General features: G+C 35.0%; 2 protein-coding genes across 5 annotated transcripts in view; one reads left to right on the forward strand and one right to left on the reverse strand.

Annotated features, from left to right (window-relative positions):
- The window catches only part of LOC134825004 (carnitine O-palmitoyltransferase 2, mitochondrial-like), a 98,075-nt gene that overhangs the window by 30,369 nt on the left and 43,811 nt on the right, over positions 1–23,895 (forward strand). The window lies entirely within an intron of this gene.
- LOC134825002 (uncharacterized) overlaps positions 1–23,895 on the reverse strand; it is a 105,508-nt gene that overhangs the window by 23,046 nt on the left and 58,567 nt on the right. For 2 of the 4 annotated variants that reach the window (XM_063837048.1, XM_063837047.1), the window contains exons 9-19: positions 22,797–22,962; positions 22,123–22,189; positions 16,101–16,209; positions 15,543–15,657; positions 15,074–15,195; positions 6,174–6,303; positions 5,837–6,006; positions 2,132–2,213; positions 1,599–1,746; positions 860–996; positions 334–397 (exon numbers count right to left, since the gene is read on the reverse strand). In XM_063837048.1, coding sequence (XP_063693118.1) covers positions 334–397; positions 860–996; positions 1,599–1,746; positions 2,132–2,213; positions 5,837–6,006; positions 6,174–6,303; positions 15,074–15,195; positions 15,543–15,657; positions 16,101–16,209; positions 22,123–22,189; positions 22,797–22,962 — 1,310 coding nt within the window. Of the gene's footprint in view, positions 1–333; positions 398–859; positions 997–1,598; positions 1,747–2,131; positions 2,214–5,836; positions 6,007–6,173; positions 6,304–7,873; positions 8,017–15,073; positions 15,196–15,542; positions 15,658–16,100; positions 16,210–22,122; positions 22,190–22,796; positions 22,963–23,895 lie in introns of all 4 variants that reach the window. The other 2 variants (XM_063837046.1, XM_063837045.1) reach the window with 1 other exon arrangement.

Consider the following 23,895-nt stretch of genomic DNA (forward strand, 5'->3'; position numbering starts at 1 on the left):
TGATGAGGTTCCTATTACTGACTGAATTGAAAATAAAGTGGTTTATATTTAATAACCCTGACTACGAGAACTTTTAAATCCTAATCCTATCTAAATTTTCTTTCAAAACATATCTAAATTTGAATTTTAATAAGAAACCTTATTTCAAACCGTTATGGAGTTGCCAGGGGTGCTCCCCACTCACCATTTTAATACATAATGTTTGTGATTTTTTTACGCTTTTACATTTTTCTATGATTATTGTAAATAAAATGTTTAAAAGCGTTAGTGCCAAGCTTTATTAGTGCCAAGTTTTCTTCTAATGAACTACCCAATCAATCAACTGTCATTTACCTGGTAATTCTTCCTCAGTTTTGAACTGCTTGAACGATGTTGCATTTTGTGCTTTTGCGCATCCCTGAAGATAAAACTTGTTAAATACTGATAAGAATTTCATTACAGTTCCCACGGTGAATTCGTGGATCCAGAACGACAACAAGCTCATTTTGCGTAAAGTTTAAAAAAAATAAGTGAATCAAAATAAATAAAGTCAAATTTTAATTTGATGCAGATAGGAAGCTATTGAAGAGGTAACAGTACCAGTTTTCCAAGAAAACATAATTATGTTAACGGTATTAACGAAAATTTAATTTTCTTCAGGGTTTGTTTATAGTACAATAATTTGTCGACACGGATGTTTCCTTATTTAATATGATAATACTTCATAAAATAATTTTTTACGACTGATAAGTCACATCTTCGCCATCGGGAGAAGCAATATAAGATTTGGCAGTTATTATTTTTATTATTTTTATTATCTTCACAAGTTATATAACAAAATCGCAGACTCTGAAATCTAAAATAAAGCAGCAGATCAAACCTTGATATTGCAGGCGATAATCTTAATTTTATAGTCCGTAAAGGGTCGTAAGTTGGACATAATGGTGTCAAGTTTGTCTTGGACTATGGTCGTGTTTCGGTCCTTACGCTTCGGGTCTTTTATCTCTACTTCGTAATCTGAAAACATGTGTTTACAATTAGGTAATATATCTGAGCTGGTGGTGAACAATATTTGTTTGGTTACGTGGCAGTGACACTGATTGTGGATTTTGGTTGGTCACGTGAGTATTGTTCTGCGTTTTGGTTGGTCACGTGACTACAATTCTGGGTTTTGATTGGTCAGAACTCAGAAGTGGTGCTGATTGATTTAATCACTGTCCCGTGTTAAAACATACAGTTTACCTTCCCACACGTCCCTACATGAATAGATTACAGAATTGTTAAACGAAAGTGAAAACTGTTTGGTGTTCACAGTGGTTAACATGAATAATAAAAGTGTTATTAACACATTTTTATTTAATTTGTCAATGTGTCCTCACTACTAAACTAAAAGTTCAAAGTGTACACTAACTAACATATCATATCAACGACTCACTAATAAACTAATAATATTAGTTTTTATTGATCAATCAATCAAGCAACAACTTTATTCACTGGATTTAAAATCTATGAATCTATCTGAACATAAAATAAAATAAAATAAACGAGATCAGGCAAATAAAGCATATTATAATAATAATAATCAAATAATAATAATTAAATATTTCTAATAAACTCACGAAGATTCTGGCTGTGGAATGTGCTGGGATCAGGTTTGTCCCAGCGACACTTGATGTAAGTTGCCCCTGAGGTGCAGGTGAATGACACTATAGCCTCTGTTCGTATTGGTAAAGTGCGGATTTCTTTGGTATCTGCTACTAAACCGTCCTGTATGAAAAATATTTGGGGTTAGAAAAATATCTGGGGTTTTATAGATTTTTACTGAAGTTATGAAGAGTTTTAAAATAGCATAAATGCTGGAAGGTAAGGAATTTGTAAGATTTGTGATTGTTATATCTAGAGAATACGTGTAGTAGCGAAGCTAGTCACTAGTCACGTACCCTGACTCAGGGTACGTGATTTTCCTGATTTCCGGGTATTATATTTATTTAAATAAACAATTTCTAAACTAATCCCATTCCTGTGCAGACTGCAGATAATACACGCATCACGTATTAATAGTTATATTAATTATATTATTACGAATAGGTATTCCGTTAACTATCATAATTTCACGGAAAAAAGGGTCAGAAAGTAGGATAAAAGAACTTACGTTCAGCCAAACTGTAATGGCGTACTGGACACCAGGCCTCAAGTTCGTTAGTTCCGTCCATTCAACCCCTGCTACCAATAACCTAATTGGGGCGTTAATTGGTTAATTAATTAGATGATTAGTTACATTCCGGGGGTGTTTCCCAGAAGAGTGGGTAGTGTAATGACTAGAATATCTACAACTTTTACTTGAACATATAATTTAGAATCAGAGCACGTGATTGAGGATTTAGTGAGAACCTAAGGCTCAGCCGTATGCACTTCTTCACGCGTAACCATCAATCAATTAGTAAGGTATTTATGAAATTGTACTTGTTACCTAATACACTGTAATGAAATAACTATAATGATAATAATAATGAAATAATAATAATAAACATCTGTAATGGCTAGAAGTAGATCTGACGAAGTAACCAGCCTTTTCAACTTACTGATATTTGGTAAACTCGATAAATAATTTCAAGTCAATTAGCTTTGATGTTTCGAGTCTGGAGCCTAAAAGTAAAAAAAGCACTTAGCTGCATAATTGCATAGTTCTCCTAGTCTCAGGATACTATAAAATACACTTGCACTACGGTCATGAAATATTTGACTTCAAACTATTCGAGTGCTCGCTATACATAATACTACGAGTCGAGCAGATCAATTAAAAAGCTAGGTTATAACCGACAGCTATTCCACACTATTGTAGGAGTAGGTCCTTGCATGCATGAACACGGCTCACTGCTGTATTTGGGATAATAATGGTTCAACCTGGGCGAATATTAATATCATCGGCTTGGTAAGGAAAATGTAACCTAAATAATGGAACTGCGTACATGGTTCACTATAAATGTGTTCATAGTGTTTGGGTGCCTATTATATTTTACATCTGGGGTTATATTTTCGAACGGTTTTTGATCAGTTATTGCTGTTCTCTGTCAAATTTAAAAAGTCTTTAATAAAACAAAAAGGAAAATGTAACCTTAATAAGAAAACCCGAAAGAACGTTATGAATGAACTTGGAATGTTCATGTTCGACTAAACACAGTGACAAAGGAATTACTTTTGAATATCTGACCTTCACATAGAAATGAAGACTCTATAACTCTATAAAGCCCGCTCCTCGAGTTTTAAAGTACAAATCAGCAATCTCCTTATAATAATCCTAGTACAATAATATCTTTATTATAATATATGTGGGCTTCCCGCTTACCGCAGGAGGCCAGCGTCCGTTGACCGTAACCGAGAGAGAGAGAGAGAGAGAGAGAGAGAGAGAGAGACCATTATTATAAGGATTATCCCCAGGCCTCAAACGACCATATCCATTCAGAGATCCCGACTCTCCGACAACAGCTCTTCGAGACTGGTACGTCTCATCTCTTTGTTTATCTTCGAGCAGACAATTACATCTGCAAACATAACTGAATAACATTTGGAGCTGAGAAGTCAGTCCATGTGGAAATTGTGGATAACTCGATGAAGAGCAGACTGCCAATTGTGCCAAAGCGTCCTGCAGTGACACAGCTTTGATTTCCCACATACTGTGTATAGTACTACATGCCTACTTTTCACGTACGTTTGGAATTCAAAATCATCAAAAATCACAAAAAAAAGAACCCTGATCGAGTTTGTAATAAACCTAACTTCATTCCCCTGAAGTTTGCAGTCACTGGGTCCAGAGCACCTCTAAATTCAACTGGAACTACTTCAGCACATTTTTTAGAATCTCTCCCGGAAATACCATGTTTTCTGATCCGATGCCAAATTCAGAGCTCGGCAGATTCTTAAAGATGCACGTTGAAATACTTTTCGACGGTGGCGGTGCTACCTCCACTGTCGAAACACTCGACTACTGAGAGCGTATTACAGTATCCTGAACCCAGAGCCACTGGCCTTTAACGTCTGGGTTCCGAACTCCGAAGAGACAATGATCCAGTGCCTAACATTTGATCTAGGAATCTATAGTACCACTGACATTTCTAGTGAAGCTGAAGATCTGGTTTCCGAGAGACGTTGATTCAAAGCTTATGATTTTATTTATTTATCTGCGGGATCAATGGAATTATAAATTCTGTCTATTGTCTAAAAGGAGCAGCAACGTAATGATCTGGCTTTATCATAATTTTATAACTACTTTACTAAAATTTCACTGCTACAATATAACTGCTTTCGCTCTGACGGAACGTGACACAAAATAAAACTGACTATAAAATATAAATATTCCATATCCAAGAAGCTTTTAAAAGATAAATTATCTTTTATTGTCTTGAATTTATTTAAAAAGTGAATCAATGCCTGACTTTTGATTCACCTTGTAACTATTTACTAAAAATAGGTATTATGTATAAATAGCCATATTTACTAGGTACAGGTACAATTGTAATAGTTAATAATAACTTAATAGTTAATAGTACTATGTTTACAGTATGCACTGAAGGGGTATCCTAGGAAGTTTCTTGAACTTTTAACAGGTACCCCTCCTCATTTAATCCTCAATTAAGTTTCCTATCATTCGGCTGAGTCGACTGAGGAGATCGCATAGATCCAATGGATCCTTAGCTACTCCCTAGACTAGGTATGTAGTCTGATATATAGTATACTTTATGATATCTTATATTTAGACATTAGTTTATATTTATAATTATTTTTGTAATACCGCAGAATACTTAAAACTCGTACGATACTCAGCCCCAGTCGTAAAAATATACTTGTGCAAAAAAACACGTATTATATCTACAGCCATGTTCGTAAAATCACGAACTATCCACAGCGCTTCGAAACAATCTATCTACAGCCAGATTCCGGGTTCTTAAAAAACACGAACAAGCCGCTCCCATTAATTCCAGAAGGAGGAAAGTCTGGGAGACGAAGGAAACTTTTGTTGGGATGGAATGTTTGGGTGCCAAAGACTCGAAGAGGGATTTTGAAAAACGTGTCCACCTGAGTTGACAAAATGCGAGCGGGCCACAGAAAAACAAATGATTTAGGATCCCTCCCTCCCTCCCTCCCTCCCTCCCTCCCTCCCTCCCTCCCCCCCTCCCTCCCTCCCTCCCTCCCTCCCTCCCTCCCTCCCTCCCTCCCTCCCTCCCTCCCTCCCTCCCCCCCTCCCCCCCCTCCCCCCCTCCCCCTCTCCCCCTCTCCCCCTCTCCCCCCTCTCCCCCTCTCCCTCTCTCCCTCTCTCCCTCTCTCCCTCTCTCCCTCTCTCCCTCTCTCCCTCTCTCCCTCTCTCCCTCTCTCCCTCTCTCCCTCTCTCCCTCTCTCCCTCTCTCCCTCTCTCCCTCTCTCCCTCTCTCCCTCTCTCCCTCTCTCCCTCTCTCCCTCTCTCCCTCTCTCCCTCTCTCCCTCTCTCCCTCTCTCCCTCTCTCCCTCTCTCCCTCTCTCCCTCTCTCCCTCTCTCCCTCTCTCCCTCTCTCCCTCTCTCCCTCTCTCCCTCTCTCCCTCTCTCCCTCTCTCCCTCTCTCCCTCTCTCCCTCTCTCCCTCTCTCCCTCTCTCCCTCTCTCCCTCTCTCCCTCTCTCCCTCTCTCCCTCTCTCCTCTCCTCTCTCTCTCTCTCTCTCTCTCTCCTCTCTCTCTCTCTCTCTCTCTCTCTCTCTCCTCTCTCTCTCTCTCTCTCTCTCTCTCTCTCTCCTCTCTCTCTCTCTCTCTCTCTCTCTCTCTCTCTCTCTCTCTCTCTCTCTCTCTCTCTCTCTCTCTCTCTCTCTCTCTCTCTCTCTCTCTCTCTTACCGTATAGGGTCTTCATCCCAGTCCTTATTCTGACACCACACCTCGTAGACAGGGTCCCTGTTGAACCCGGAGTTTGGTCTGTTCCATCGGACTGTTATTTTGTTTGTGGTCCGGGCTAGTTCCGTTAAAACGTATGGTCCTTGGTTCGGTTCTGTGCCTGTTACTACAAGCTGAAACACAAGGAAATTTTGAATATCTCTGGGGGATTCGCTGCACGTTGATTACAGAATATTGTCACATTCAATGAAAAAATCCCTAACTTTTTTTATATTTTTTAATTTAAATTTTTGAAATTTAAATCTTTATAAAAAGGTGTTATTAAGTTTAAATATCGTACCAGGATAGGGGGTCCAATAGCCCAGCCCTCGTCATTTCCAGCGACTATCTGATAGTAACCAGCATCCCCAAACACCACGTAGTCAATGGAGAACGTTACTATGTCATTATTGGAGGCGTTGTAAGCGCACCTGGTTGGTGGAAGTTGGTGAGGTCACCAGAATATGGGTCACTGATTGGTGCAGGTGGGTCACATGACTATAATGAAGGCTGTTGATTGGTGCAGGTGAGTCACATGACTAGAGTGAAGGCTGTTGATTGGTGCAGGTGAGTCTCGTGATGTGAATACAATTTGTTGAATGATTTCGTGACTGAAATGTTTGTTTTTAAAAAACTGATAGGGGTCAGAAAACTAATATATCAAAACATATAAATTTGTGCAATTTGAATTATCATCTTGATTCTAGATGCTAGTATTATACAATATCATGTCCGAAGGAACTTAAACTTCCAAAGTTTGATTCAAGTGACGGTATTGGTGAGTATAAATTGAAGATTTCCTAGTGAGAAGTAGCTCATATCTAGACTGTTTTCCAAGAAACCCTAAGTAAAAATGGACAAATCTAAACGTTTTTGTCTACAATACAAAATTACAGACTGAATTACCAAGTTACTTCCTTAACCGCGACACAATTACGGCATCAGGTAAAAAACAAATTAAGCTGGCAAAACTTCAAAATCACTTTAATATTGAGATCTCAATTATTGTCGATCCGGTCGGGCGGTCGTTTATGATGAAAATTTAAACCTTGATTCACTGGCAATTGCAAATATCCCATGATGTTGATAGGACCAATATTATATAGGATAAATTAGATTAAATGTTATAAAATTGAAGGGATCGCATACATAAAATTAATTTACTTATCAACGAGTTATCAATCAAGTTTAATCTTTATCTCTTTATTGTCATAAGCAAATTTATCTGGTTAATAATAATTGGTAGTGGCGTCAGGCCGGAGATAGTTTTCGGCGATACTCCAAATAGAAAGATTTAAGACAATAACTCAATAAGAATGCTTAGATTTTTTAAGCCCATCCCGAAGTCTCAAAGACCTTCAGAACCTGAGATATTCTATTTTAAACTCCTTGGGTAAATTTTTTGAGCTCTTGCTTTATATCGAAACTTTAATCCATTAGGTATCTCTGTGTAAAGATTTTTCAATAACTCCACGAATCAATATTTTTTTCCGATATAAAGGACCAGAGACTTGGGTGCCACGCCAAAAAAGTTCAACGGTTATTGGTTGAATTCTTTAATAAAATACGATTTTGTCGATAAGTTCATTACTTCAAACTGACCAAAGGAAACTTCCCTGCTTGGGGAGTCTGGCGTTAAATTTTTTAAATAGAAATAAATCGGGGGATTAATCATGGACCATCAATTTCAATGGTTCGTGACCGAAAAATACGATTTATTTTTTTATAAAGTATTTATTTATAAGTGTATTCGTTTCTTCAGAATCAGACTGAATCATCATGACCATAACTGTATTGCAGTGTTTCATAAATGCAGATTGAGCTTTGTCTCTCAAAAATCATAATATAATTTCCTGCTTTTATTACACTATTAAACAATAAATTAGGACACTTAGATGATGGATCAAATAGTTTCACGTCGACCCACAGATATTAAATTGGACAAATTGAACAATTCGAACAATTTGCACAATTCGTACAATTTTGACATGGATAATTTACGCTATGTGCCATCCACCATGGCCATCCGGCATATCCCAGGCGTGGGAAATGTTTTTAGTGTTGAAAAGACACATGAGAACTTTAATCGTGTTTCCCTGTATCTCTTCGGATGAGAAGTTAGGAGTTAACTCAAACCGGAAACTCTGAAAATACACGTTAAACACACGTTTAACACACGTTGAATACACGTTGAATACACGTTGAATAAACGTTGAATACACGTTGAACCTTAGAATAACCGGCTACTTTTTTCAGAATTAAGTTTAAAATTAAACATTTGAACATAAAGGTATTTAGAAGTAAATCGATGAACAAGATCTTAAAATAACAAATATTGGATTAAATTATAATTTTGATGGATACATCATACATACTAGAATATATATAATATAAAATCATTTAATATGCTTCTCATCATTGTTAGAACAGATCATTAGTTTTATTGGACATCTGCTAGACATTACTTCTGCTCGACTAAATTATGAATCTTTTCAATATAAAGTTTTATCACTAAACGACTTATAATTCTGTCGAACAGAGTTGATACAATCATTTATCGATGTAATCAGGATCGTTTCAGTGCATTATAATTGAAAGAGTTTGACCTCTCGAATCTCGATCATAGATATTATTTTTGTGATAAAAAGTTAAATGTAAGTTACCCGGACAAACACTGCATTTGTCAGGTAAAAAACGTTAAAAAACGTTAAAAAACGTTAAAAAACGTTTAAAGGAATATTACTCTCAGACTCATCTTCTATAATTCATCATGTCCACTCTTCAATGTTTCAACCTTTCTTAAGTTCCGTATGTTCCAACCTTGACTCCGTGTCGACTAGAAATATGGCGAAAGTATGGCCATTTTTGACCACCCTTATTATGGCCACTTTTGAAAAATCCAGAATTAACCAAAGTTGGCTTTTGGCCATAATACGATAAAGCCAAGATGAACGCAGAGCTAAGCGGTACATGCCTCATGGCTCATTGCGTCCGTGTACTGGAGTCTATGATGAACAAATGACGTGTAAAGCTCTACACACCAATATCATGAATATATCATTATAATAATAACATAAGCGCTTCTTTGGGTCAGACTTCTCGTCCCGTAAAACAAACTTCTGGGTGTAGCGAGGATTCTTTAGTTAATATGAGGGGTTTAACAATTGTCATGTAGCGCCATGTTGGGAGGTAAGGACTAAGGAGAATTTTAAAGTTTATTTTAATGATACGATGTGGATTGTAGGTACATTATACGGTATAATGTACGTACATTATACATACATGTACATTGTGCGTCGTACTTACAGATGTGACTCTAAATATTCGTTCCGTAACGTAGCAACAAGATAGAATTATCACAGACTCACAGAATTATGTTGTACATTTTTTGGTCATACATCCGGATCCCGACGTCACTCTCGAGGCACTGTCATGGCACTGTCGTGGTACTGTGGCGGCACTATGGTGGCACTCTGGTGGCATAGTGCCACCTTTCAATCATGTTCGTTCAAAAGCATAAGAAAATCATTATACCTTCATTATTATCTTTTCACAACAACCACGGTGGGCAATTCCACGGTAAGGTTCCACTTGGTGAAAATGAAAAATGTTAAGATAGGCACCTAATTTTGATTAAAATATGTTCATTAGACTCTTAACCTTACAAGTCAACAAAAGTTTTTTGTTTCATATTGCGTTAACTTTTGATTTTTCTCATTCAAAGGAACACTACTCGGAAATGAAAAAAATTGTTCAAATTTTCAAAGGGCCATAGTTTGGGTATGCAGCAATATTTCTCTATGAAATTCCATACACTTAGGCATATGCATAAGAATGAGAGCTATGCAAAGTTTCAAAACCGTTACTCAAATACTTTTTCTAAAAAATTTCCACAAAGATGGTGTCACGTCCGTCACAAAATTAAGCAAAAAAGTTTTTTCAGAGCCACATAGTGCTATTTATATTCAAAAAACCACTGTAACCTATCTCTTCTGAAGGTAAGGGAGTACCGTAGAAATTATCAGGCTTGTATCTTTTAAGAAAAAAATTTTGTAAGGGGGGTCCCAACTTGTCGCGTCCGTCACATTTTTTGAAAATGCTCCAAAAAATCTTTAAACAGACTTTAAAGGCATTTTTCTTAAAGCTGAGGCCGTCCTCAACAAAACTATGTCGTCAAATCAAAAATTGGACAGAAAATGACCGAGTTATGTATAATTTTGTATATGCCCATATATGGGCATACGGCTCACTTTTAGCCATTTTTATCCATATTTCCATTATTTTGACTAAAACCAAGACAAATAGAAGTCAAATAAGGTTGGATTGTGTTGACCATGTTGACTAGACTATCAAATAACATCATATGCAATTCAATAATTTAATTTACTGATTTTTTGCCATTTTATTTGCTTACAACTTTTTCAGAGGTAAAAGGCACAAAAAATGGACTTAACCCTATTTTCGCATATTTTTGAAGTAAAAATTCAATATCTTCCACATTTTAAACACTAAAGTAATGAAACTTTTAGGAGATGGTCTCAACAGTATGATGCGTTGAACAGTGATGAATGTTTTACCAGAGTTATAAATTTGTTCAAGTAGAGAAATAATTGATGCCCCTAGACTGATACCCTAGCGTATGCCCAAAATGGACGATTTTGGCTGTTGCAGACCTCTTGGGGGTATTTGAGGCCTAAAAATTGGCATGAATACAGAGTAGATGTCACTGAACAAGATAAAAGTGTCAAGTGGAAGATTTGGAAAAATTGAAAAAAAACGTGTGTCCGTCACAGTCACGTCTGTCACAATTTGAAAATGGCGCCACGCAAACAAAAATTGAGCAATCTCTAAGAAAATGGCATCTCAGAAATCCCTAAACCTTCTTCTATCATTGTAATTCCAAATTAGATACAATAGATAACTTTTTGAGATAAATTTGGGTACCATCTGAGTAGACACCCAAAAAAAGTGTCATATTTACGTCACGTCCGTCACAGGGGTGCTATCTCAGAAAGTAATAATGGTAGGGGTCTGAAATTTTCACACAACCTGTAGAAAGGTTAAATGTGGACTAATAAACAGTTGGAGCTGATAAATAAACAACATCTCGAGTACAACATTCGTTTGAACTTTAAAAAACAGCAAAATCGTGGTGTCCGTCACGGTGGAATTGCCCCGGTGTCATAAAAGCATTACCCTTTATTTACTAGCCTTTTCGGAGCCTTGTGATCTACAATCCTGATCTGGTGACGTGTCACATGCTACGATGCTATCAGATTATGGGCGTTGCGATAACATTCCTGCAGGATACATGTACACTTATGTATCACATAGCAATAACATAGTGCCGCGACAGTGCCGCCATGACAGTCTAGTGCCACGGGAGTCCCATCGGGATAAGGATGTATGACCCATTTTTTAACTAGAGCGGACTGCTCCATCACTCAAAAGATGTTCAATATTTCTGATTATATGTCCGGATCAGAACATAGTTTATTAGCAGCATTGTTGTAATGATTCTGGGGCCAAATTTTAGTGTTCCCGTTTGTTGCGACAAGGAAAGGAAACGAAGAACATCTCTTTAGAACGTAGAACATATCCTTATTCAGAAAAGAGCCTTTTCCTTTTCGCAACAAACTGGAACACTACAAATAGAAACATTTCTGGAACTAAACTCTCGAAACTGATGTCAATTATATAAATACTTCGTCAAAAGTGCTGGGTTAATTAGACTAAATTTGGTATGAGTATATTTATTTTAAATGCTCGCCGTACTTGATACTATCCTTTACATTGTACAAATTGAAAAATTCTGTTCTTCAGCTTAATAAGTTGAAATAGAAAGGCCGGCCCCCAGTAGAATTCTGTAGGACAAGGTGTTTTATGTCAAGGTGTGCAAACTTTTGTATTTAGTTCCCGTGTATTTTATTGCCTGAAAGTGCTGAAACTTGTAGGGGTTCTTAGAGATTAATTGAAAATTGTGTGCGAAGTTTGAAGCCTTTCCTCCTAAAGATGGCTAGTTACACCAGTTTTCACCGAAAATAGGACTGTGAACTGTTTGGCGGCCCTAAATAAATCCTTTATCCGTGATAAAAGTACCACTTGAAAGTCAATAATTAAGTTGGAACAGAACAAATGTGGAGATGTTTACAGTATATCTCTTAAATTGTATAAAATCATAGCTCTTTAAATCTGCATCATCTGTTCAATTTCCAGAAAACACCCTTGTGTGTACTGTGGCTGGTAGGAACCTTTCAACTTGAGCCTTCATTGGACAAGAAAGCTCAAATTTTTTAGACAGAATGTCTCGTTTGTAAATTGTAGTTTATAAATATACTTTGATAATTTTATGCAAAATGATGATGAGTAAGTAAATAATGAGCCGACAAACTCTTATCTGTTCATCTTATCTGTTCATCTTATTAAGGAACTCTCTGTAAAATATACCGAGCAAATTGTAATGTTTGAATAAAAACAAAAGTCAAAACTTAATGGGACAGTCAAGTAACCGTTTGGAATCAATACCTAGCCTCACGTTTAACATTGAGTATTTTAATCGCACCCGACTAAATGTGCATGTGTAATATCATATCATCAAGTTGACGCTGACCGGGTGGATATAATGAATCATCGGCGCCACCTTAACCAAAGTTAATCCGTTACAAACAAACATATAATAACTTTATAACAAAGGCTGTAACATGTTGGAGTCGAGCCAAGAAACTGGACAATAACTTGCCAGTAACAAGGCAATAACATATGCTGCTGTCGACAGTAGTTCATACATTGTTGACAGTAGTTCATACATAAACTTGACACTCGTACACTCTACTCTAAATAGTGTTGCGTAATAGGTGAAATTAGAATCGAGGAACTATTTAAAGGTGATTACTGTGCTGTAATGCTCGAACTGTAGTAGGAACTATTTAAAGTAGTTCGGAGTTGGGGCATCGATGGTTTGGGGTAACACGACATCTTTCACCCATAAACTATTGTCTGAATAACCAATTTTCTGAGTCGGGCAGATGTCGTTGTCGGGCAGATGTCGTTGTCGGACAGATGTCGTTGTCCGACAGATGTCGTTGTCGAACAGATGTCGTTGTCGGACAGATGTCGCCCAATCATGGTTTGGATAATTCAGTACGTCATGATCAATAAATTTATTGTATCGCTGCAAGAAATACATTGTATAACTATACAACATTACTATAACTATACAACTATAAGAAGCGATATATATATAATATACTAGAAAGGCGAAAGCCCGTGGTCACAGGGAGGAAGCTAATAGTATTCTTTGGTAGTCTGAGTCAGTTTTTATCGCATCAAAAAACTATGCGAGTATACAGCCCATTAAAATGTAGCTCTCACTCATCACTGAACACAACGTAATTACCACAAAACCGATCAAAATGTCGTAACAACAATTACTGCACGTGCACGTGCGTGTAACAATCCTCGTCACCATGGTTACTATGCAGCTTCCTACTTTTCATCAAATTTGCACGTGGGCGGTCGTAGTTCGTACATACATACATACAAAAATAATTCTTTGAATTATAAGTATATACTAGAAAACCCGTGGTCATAGGGAGGAAGCTAATAATATCTTTGTTAGTAAGTTTAGATCGCGTCAAAAAATATCCTACACAACCGAAGATACAGTTAATTAAAATGTTGCTCGTACTAAACACAGCGTTATATCAACGAAACCTATCAAAATGACGTTAAAACAATCATTGCACGTGCACGTGCGTGTAACAATCCTCGTTACCATGGTAACTACGCAACTTCCTATTTCTCGCCTTATTTGCACGTGGGTGGTCGTACAGTGTACGTACAGAAATAATTCTCTGAATTATAGTAGAGACTAGAAAGCCCGTGGTAACAGGGACGAAGCTAGTAGTATTCTTGGAAAGAAAGTTTTAATCGCATCAAAAAATATCCATCCCAACCGAAGATACAGCCGATTTAAATATAAAACACTTTAAACACAACGTAATTACCACAAAACCGATCAAAATGACGTTAAAACAATCTTTGCACGTGCATGTGTGCATTAAAACACCGTTGCTATGGAACCTTTTGGTTGTTACCTAAATTCCTATTTTTCATCTAATTTGCACGTGGGCGGTCGTACAAAGATTGTACAAAAATAATTCTCTGAATTATAGTAGAGACTAGAAAACCCGTGGTCACAGGGAGGAAGCTAATAGTATTTTTTGTTAGTAAGTTTAAATCGCGTCAAAAAATATCCTACACAACCGAAGATACAGCCGATTAAAATGTTGCTCGTACTAAACACATTGTAATATCAACAAAACCGACCAAAATGACGTTAAAACAATCATTGCACGTGCAAGTGCGTGTAACAACCCTCGTTACCAGGGTAACTATGCAACATACTATTTCTCGTCTGATTTGCACGTGGGCGGTCGTACAACAAAAACAATTCTCTGAATTATAGTAGAGATATGTATTATATATCACTTAATTAACTATATTGATATGTAGATTCATTTTCATATGCATAAGGTACATTACCTAGTATGTATATTGTATAACTATAATCAAAATCAGGACACAATATCAATCGTAAAATCATGTGAAATTATTTCATCATATTTTACAGTTCCGTTATCATGGAACATGAAATGATGAGATGCTGCCCAACACTTTAGCAATACAAGTGTATAGTTAAAGTCGGATTTGTTAAAACTATTGTGAGTGCAGTTGACATGTAACATTCATTCATCTCGTGTACATATTGTAATCATGAAAACGTAACAGCAATTATCATGAGGTGAATTAAAATAAGTGATCAATTACCATGTGATTATCAGGTGATTATCATGTGACACGAAAATCAAACTTACCTTCAATAAGACAACAATTTGTTGGTATTAATTAATTATTATGCGAGATTTTAAGTTTTAAAACATACATTCTAATTTCAAACAAATTAACGATTGACTAAAAATCTAATCAATAAATAATCTGGTTAATTGATCATCTTCAATTCATAGTGGTCCGTTTCAAAGCTGTCCTAAATCAAAAATTAAATTACCCCCATTTCTTATTTAGTTATTTATCTACATATTTTGGGTACGGAAAGTCAATGTACTCTCGAATCTCAATGACAACTTTAAATCAGACCACTACAATTAACGATCAATTACTGTCCAATTAAGAATCAATTACCTTCTATGCCAATTAGTGGTAGGGCTGGCGATGTCCTCCCCGTTAAATTTACATTTCCACTTGTCATGGACTTTGTTCTGTGTGAATCCAGGGCTTGATATTTTTATTGTAAACTCCATATTCTGGGAGGGATCAAACACGTGTAATTTTACGATTAATTACATATCATTTAACTAATTGATTAATTAGTAATTAATGAGGTTTAACATTAAGAAATTACCTTTTTACTGATTTTATTAATTGTGATCACATTGACTGATACACTACCCCTGATAACAGATATTTGACTAATCTTCAAAAATTAAATATACATAAATCTGAATTTTGTTGATTAAACTAAACAAAAATATAATTGTTTTGACACATAACATGTTTTGATGAATTTAAAACATTATAATCATCAACAAGACTAAGTTGAGAATTTATAAAAAAACATAAAATCCAACACACAAATCTCCACATAAAATACCTGTTTAGAGCCGTAGGACGCCACAATAACACGTGACATCTTCTTGGCCAGTACACCACGTGGTAGGCCGATAAAGGGCGCTTCTTTCATCACGAACTCAAACCTTAGTCCCTGCCTGAAGTTGATGTGAAATTAATAATACCCTGGCAGTATGATTGCATATCATTGATTTGCATATATTAACTTAGCCTGACGATTGAAATGAAATGTAAAACAATACTTATACAATAATTCACACCAATAAAGGTAAAGAATGTCGATAGAGCACCGAGATTCAAGAGACGTATGCGTTTCTCAGGTCAAACAAAACGTTGTTAGTTGCAGTTATGGCGAAGGAAATTGCCAAAAATAACAATACTTCTCAGTTTGAAGGATATCGAGTCACGAGATAATCACATACTCAGTCATCTGACACACCAGCTTTTTTAACGACACTTTAATAGTCTCACTTGAATGACATAAATGTACATTTAACTGTTGAAGCGTGTAATATAAACATTAGAATTAATTTATTAAATTAATTAATTAAATTAATTAATAATCGCAACGTATACTCACATTAGAAGGTCGTTAGGAAAATAAGCATTACAGTAATAATACTCCTTCATGTTGCTGCTTTTAAATCCTTCAATCTCTGCAATACAAATACCGCTGGTAGCTTCGTAATCTGAGGGAGATGTAAATTAGTTATATTTACTTAGTTACTGTAGTTAGGGAGTTATTATTAGTTATATTTACTTAGTTACTGTAGTTAGGGAGTTATTATTAGTTATATTTACTTAGTTACAGTTGTTAGGGAGTTATTATTAGTTATATTTACTTAGTTACAGTTGTTAGGGAGTTATTATTAGTTATATTTACTTAGTTACTGTAGTTAGGGAGTTATTATTAGTTATATTTACTTAGTTACTGTAGTTAGGGAGTTATTATTAGTTATATTTACTTAGTTACAGTTGTTAGGGAGTTATTATTAGTTATATTTACTTAGTTACTGTAGTTAGGGAGTTATTATTAGTTATATTTACTTAGTTACAGTTGTTAGGGAGTTATTATTAGTTATATTTACTTAGTTACAGTTGTTAGGGAGTTATTATTAGTTATATTTATTAGTTACTGTAGTTAGGGAGTTATTATTAGTTATATTTACTTAGTTACAGTTGTTAGGGAGTTATTATTAGTTATATTTACTTAGTTACAGTTGTTAGGGAGTTATTATTAGTTATATTTACTTAGTTACTGTAGTTAGGGAGTTATTATTAGTTATATTTACTTAGTTACAGTTGTTAGGGAGTTATTATTAGTTATATTTACTTAGTTACTGTAGTTAGGGAGTTATTATTAGTTATATTTACTTAGTTACTGTAGTTAGGGAGTTATTATTAGTTATATTTACTTAGTTACAGTTGTTAGGGAGTTATTATTAGTTATATTTACTTAGTTACAGTTGTTAGGGAGTTATTATTAGTTATATTTACTTAGTTACTGTAGTTAGGGAGTTATTATTAGTTATATTTACTTAGTTACAGTTGTTAGGGAGTTATTATTAGTTATATTTACTTAGTTACTGTAGTTAGGGAGTTATTATTAGTTATATTTACTTAGTTACAGTTGTTAGGGAGTTATTATTAGTTATATTTACTTAGTTACAGTTGTTAGGGAGTTATTATTAGTTATATTTACTTAGTTACTGTAGTTAGGGAGTTATTATTAGTTATATTTACTTAGTTACAGTTGTTAGGGAGTTATTATTAGTTATATTTACTTAGTTACTGTAGTTAGGGAGTTATTATTAGTTATATTTACTTAGTTACTGTAGTTAGGGAGTTATTATTAGTTATATTTACTTAGTTACAGTTGTTAGGGAGTTATTATTAGTTATATTTACTTAGTTACTGTAGTTAGGGAGTTATTATTAGTTATATTTACTTAGTTACAGTAGTTAGGGAGTTATTATTAGTTATATTTACTTAGTTACAGTTGTTAGGGAGTTATTATTAGTTATATTTACTTAGTTACAGTAGTTAGGGAGTTATTATTAGTTAAATTTACTTAGTTACAGTTGTTAGGGAGTTATTATTAGTTATATTTACTTAGTTACTGTAGTTAGGGAGTTATTATTAGTTATATTTACTTAGTTACTGTAGTTAGGGAGTTATTATTAGTTATATTTATTAGTTACTGTAGTTAGGGAGTTATTATTAGTTATATTTACTTAGTTACTGTAGTTAGGGAGTTATTATTAGTTATATTTACTTAGTTACAGTTGTTAGGGAGTTATTATTAGTTATATTTACTTAGTTACAGTTGTTAGGGAGTTATTATTAGTTATATTTACTTAGTTACTGTAGTTAGGGAGTTATTATTAGTTATATTTACTTAGTTACAGTTGTTAGGGAGTTATTATTAGTTATATTTACTTAGTTACAGTAGTTAGGGAGTTATTATTAGTTATATTTACTTAGTTACTGTAGTTAGGGAGTTATTATTAGTTATATTTACTTAGTTACAGTTGTTAGGGAGTTATTATTAGTTATATTTACTTAGTTACTGTAGTTAGGGAGTTATTATTAGTTATATTTACTTAGTTACAGTTGTTAGGGAGTTATTATTAGTTATATTTACTTAGTTACAGTTGTTAGGGAGTTATTATTAGTTATATTTACTTAGTTACAGTTGTTAGGGAGTTATTATTATTTATATTTACTTAGTTACTGTATTTAGGGAGTTATTATTAGTTATATTTACTTAGTTACAGTTGTTAGGGAGTTATTATTAGTTATATTTACTTAGTTACAGTTGTTAGGGAGTTATTATTAGTTATATTTACTTAGTTACAGTTGTTAGGGAGTTATTATTAGTTATATTTACTTAGTTACAGTTGTTAGGGAGTTATTATTAGTTATATTTACTTAGTTACTGTAGTTAGGGAGTTATTATTAGTTATATTTACTTAGTTACAGTTGTTAGGGAGTTATTATTAGTTATATTTACTTAGTTACAGTTGTTAGGGAGTTATTATTAGTTATATTTACTTAGTTACAGTTGTTAGGGAGTTATTATTAGTTATATTTACTTAGTTACTGTAGTTAGGGAGTTATTATTAGTTATATTTACTTAGTTACAGTTGTTAGGGAGTTATTATTAGTTATATTTACTTAGTTACTGTAGTTAGGGAGTTATTATTAGTTATATTTACTTAGTTACTGTAGTTAGGGAGTTATTATTAGTTATATTTACTTAGTTACAGTTGTTAGGGAGTTATTATTAGTTATATTTACTTAGTTACTGTAGTTAGGGAGTTATTATTAGTTATATTTACTTAGTTACAGTTGTTAGGGAGTTATTATTAGTTATATTTACTTAGTTACTGTAGTTAGGGAGTTATTATTAGTTATATTTACTTAGTTACAGTTGTTAGGGAGTTATTATTAGTTATATTTATTAGTTACTGTAGTTAGGGAGTTATTATTATTTATATTTACTTAGTTACAGTTGTTAGGGAGTTATTATTAGTTATATTTACTTAGTTACAGTTGTTAGGGAGTTAATGAGTTCAGTTACCCGATATACCTGAGCATACTTAATATACTGAGCGTACTTAATGAATACCCAGCATACCTATTACATGATATTATATTATATATTATTATACCTATATTATGATACATTGTACCCAGCGTGCGCGTACTTGGTATGTTGTACTATACCGAGGATTCTGCATTTATTTATTAAATAATCTGCAAGAGCAAATTGTTGTTGCACTGTAAACCTCAAAACGCCCAGTAAATCGTAGTTCATTATTTGAAATAAAAACCAGTTGGAACTGTACGCGTTGTAAGTTGACATGTGTCTTCATTTGAAAAATAATTCGCACATTGCACATTTCTGATTCAGTGGCTGAAAATAGTCCCGGCACTCCGACACTCTATTCTATATTACAAATCCAATCTATCATACTGTCAGGAGTCCGGACCTCTAAAGTCTTGGTAAATAAAATAGACCGATAGTTCAACTACCGGTCCACGCACGTGACCCTCCCACGTGATCTGGGTAATTTCACCCGGTTTACCATTACCACTGCAGTCAGCAGTGCACGTGTTACAATGAATTACGTGTATTAAGTTAAGTTTAATCTAAAGAGCTCTTTAAAATCTCGTCAATCTGGAGCTTCATTAATTACAGTACTTCATTTAATAGTACATGTCTCGTGCAATTTAAACTGTACCTTAACTATCGTTTATATTTTGTATTATATTTTATGAGCGTTCGATTTTAAGAATTCACTTACAATTCTCAAGCTAGACTAAGACACCTATTTTAACACTAAAACTATGACAGAATCACGGCTCGTGTCATTGATAGGAGACCATCTTTATTAAAACGCAACGTTTTAAATGAAGGTTCAAAGAGATCAACCTTCTAAACCTGCACCCTCACATAACACAGTTTAGAGCTTCAGGGACCTGCCCGTCTGGTAATCTCAAGGAAAGTAAAGGAGTGCAGCACTCCCTCTAGTGCAGCACTCCCTTCCCCAGTTAAGTAGGTGTTTAGTAACGCGGACATGATTCATGGAACGTGAGCTGTATTTAACTATATAACTATAATAGTTAAATAAGTGGAGTGGGGATAACCATTCTTTAATACGTAGAGTGGATATGGGACTGATTAAACTTTGCATTATATCATATTATAGTCTAGTGTTTGGCAAATCATATATATTTAAATTTATTTAACGTTTTATAATTTAAATGAATCGTTCAGACTCCACCTATCTCTCAAGATTCACTTAGTTTATTTAATTATTATTAGTTTATTTAATTACCAGTAAAAACTAAATTTCATCCAGCAAAAAGGACTATAACTCAAGAGAGTTCTCACTCAATAACTATATGCTTTCAGCCTGCAGCCTGCTTAACCCCCTGACCATCACCACCGCAGCACACAGTAACACCCTGACTCGCTGGGCTCTGTATTTAATGCTACAATGTACATAATAATACGCTTTATCTTGAAACTCACTGTATAAATGTACGGGTCTACATTTACGATACAAAATACCATACAATGGAGATAGTGTTATCTTTATTCTTTAATCAATGGCAATGGGGAATAATAATGCAAATCGTAATCTATACTAATAATCTCAAGATGCGTGTTTGTGTGTGTGTTCGCGTGCGATTTCCGAGCGGCTTAATTAGGAAAACGGATACATGAGGAGCACTCAGAATTAAATTGCGGTCACGTCTGTTTGGAATGATGACAATGTGGGAGAGGTTTGCCAATCTTAATGGATGGGATTTTTAATTTATCCAATTCATCTAATTGTACTCTTAAGTATTCGTAACAATAAACATTTGAGTACGATATCCGGGAATAGTATATATATATTTTAGTGCATAGTACAATATTTTGTTACACGCAACTGACTATGTGGACAATTACAGGAGAGACCGCTTGCTTGCGGCCTTGTTGGTTAGTTGGCATGTTGCCAAGACATGAACTACAATATGTTATGTAATGGGTTGTGGTTGGGTGTGTGTGTGGGTCGCTCACTTTACTATTCAAACAGAAAGTCTACAAACTTGAGGTCTCCAATGTTTGAGGGGGCCGGGGGGGGGTCTTCATCAAAATTCTCCCGAAATTAACTTTATAGTTGTTTCTGATAGAGGGGAGTGATATCTATCACTATCAGCTGCTTCAATCGCGTGCCCTGAAAATTGAGTCTAAAAATCTATCTTCTCCTACATTTTTAAAGCAATCACCTTGAAACTTTCAACATAATATGTTATAAGGACCATTTAGAAGAGATTTTTGGTCCAGAATTTTGATAGGTCTTAGAAAATTCGTTTTTGAAAATCTTGGACCTGGAAAAATCGTCAAAAAGTGAGGTCCAAGATTTTAAAAATCGAATATTAACATTTTTAGGCCAATCTCTTTTAAATGGTCCTTAGAACATATCCTAAGAGTTTCATGGTGATCGCTCAAAAAATGTAGGAGAAGACAGATTTTTAGACTCAATTTTCAGGGCACGCTATACAATTACAAATAAGCGCTGACCTTAGACCGGCGATAACTTCGGCTAAGAACAATATTTTTCCATTATAGGACCAAAAGCAGCTGATAGATATCACTCCCCTCTATCAGAAACAACTATAAAGTCAATTTCGAGAGAATTTTGATGAAGACCCCCGGCCCCCTGAAGTCACATTGTGTTACAGATCAAGTCTGTTTCTGGGGAAATTGTTCTTAAACAAAATGTATAACTTGAATTATCTGTTCAATTACTAAACAACGTGAGCTCAACACTCAACAGCTTAATATTTTGGAATCAAGTGTTCAACTCTGAAACTCTCCAAGGTGCTGCTTCAGAAGCTACCAAGTAGACTCTCCTGCAGGCTCATTGTATCACTGGTCAGTGATCCTTTACTTTAAGTTTGACGCTACAATTCTCATTAAACTGTGTACGTGTCCAATTCACCGTTGACCTAGATTTACCGGAATTTTCTTTCTAGGAATTCGATTCAATCAACCTCCAAATGTGTCTCTACTTCTACATTATGAGGGCCGCGAATAAACGTACCTTCAAGAACGTGAAAGTTGCCAATGTCGTACTCGTTCCACCTCACACTTCCGATACGGAAGTAGTCCTGAAATTGTACACTGTCAAATGGTAAAAAACAAACAAAAACAACATGGAACATGAGAAGCAGTCCTGAAATTGTAAAATTACACTTTTAAATTATTGGTATAGAAAAAACAAAAAACAAAAACAATTTGGAGATACATGGATATAATAATGAGATCTTGACCTTGGCCCTTTATTCTTTAATAAAATTTGGGAGCTCCCAGTAAATAAAATAATTACTTCCCTCCATGATTTTAAAAGCTGATTAGAAAGCAACTCTAACTTATCACAAATACAAAGGAAGGCCTTTTTCCAATTTTCAATTCGATCAGATTATTTACCACGCACAAAAATTTGCCTTAAATCCCAGGACCAGTAGGTACCAGCTGCTTACTCTTCTCTATCTGATCTTTTCAAATTATATTGCTTCCAACTTGAACTACCACCTTATTTATAATAACATTTCAGACGGGCCTCTAATTTAAAGTAATATGGGCCAGACTTGTGCCAGCTTTTACTGTAGCATGTAAAATCCGGATTGGAATATTGTTATATAACTTAGTGTTGAAAGCAGTTGAAAGTATTAAAACGTAGCATGATATATTACAAAAAAACTGAAGAAACCTTACCCCGTCATCATTTTGCATGCGCTCGTAGTCGAAAAAGGCTTCCATAGTAGCCGTACTATTGATTGAGGTGTACTGGCTAAAACTATAAATGTGGCTGGCTTTGGTTTTGAGACCCGAGCAGAACCTAGAGGCGGCTCCGTCAGTGAAATAGTTACCTTCAGTGTCCCTGGGGGGTGGGGTGTTAGAGGGGACAGTGGTAGTAGTCAGTCAAGTTCTGATTGGGTCACGTGATTTAAATACTGTGGTGTTATTGGAGCAATGTTACCATGGTTAGTGGTTACCATGGTTACGCTGTAGTCAGTCAAGTGGATACAATAGTGTCTTCTGATTGGGTCACGTGATTTAAATACTGTGGTGTTATTGGAGCAATGTTACCATGGTTACCATGATTACGCTGTAGTCAGTCAAGTGGATACAATAGTGGCTACTGGAGTCTGTGTAGTCATTGTAGTTTGTAAAGTCAAAAATATGTATTTCATGTAACAATAGTCACACTACAATGGTCATCGAACCGTTCCTACTATTTATAGTTATAGTGGAAACATAAATAACTCCTTTTGTATATTTTATAAAATATACAAAAGGAGTTATATTAACGATGTAACAGAGTCGATATATTTTAATGTTGCCATGGGGTGGCAAGTCCCCATACATGGTGGTCCGGTAGTTTCATTGCGTCTTAATATACTCCTTCATAATATATGTTCCAACTTTTCGTGTGGATAATTGTACATTCATATTCCCGTTTCTCGTTATGAATCCTCGTTATGTGTATCATGATTATAATAGTGTAACTGCATTTAATGTTAGCTGCTCAGTCGGTATAATGGAATCATAAGTCTGGCCAAAACATTACCATCAATGATTAGTAATGTGGTCACATAGTTCAAGTAACATATAAAAGTTATTACTTTACCACTGTAACAGTAAGGAGGTTTAATTAATGTCTATATTGGAGGCAGTCTCGAGACTGGTATGTTAACAATTCAGCCGCATGGCGCAATGTCCTTACTGGCGACGAAACTTTTAGTGTTGTTAAAAGTGTCAGTAACTTGTTGCTGGCACGAGGCTAATAGTCGGTTATTCCTGGTTATAAGAC

This window comes from Bolinopsis microptera, chromosome 13 (assembly GCF_026151205.1).
Source record: "Bolinopsis microptera isolate Bmic1 chromosome 13, MBARI_Bmic_1.0, whole genome shotgun sequence".
In the NCBI taxonomy this organism is placed as follows: domain Eukaryota; kingdom Metazoa; phylum Ctenophora; class Tentaculata; order Lobata; family Bolinopsidae; genus Bolinopsis; species Bolinopsis microptera.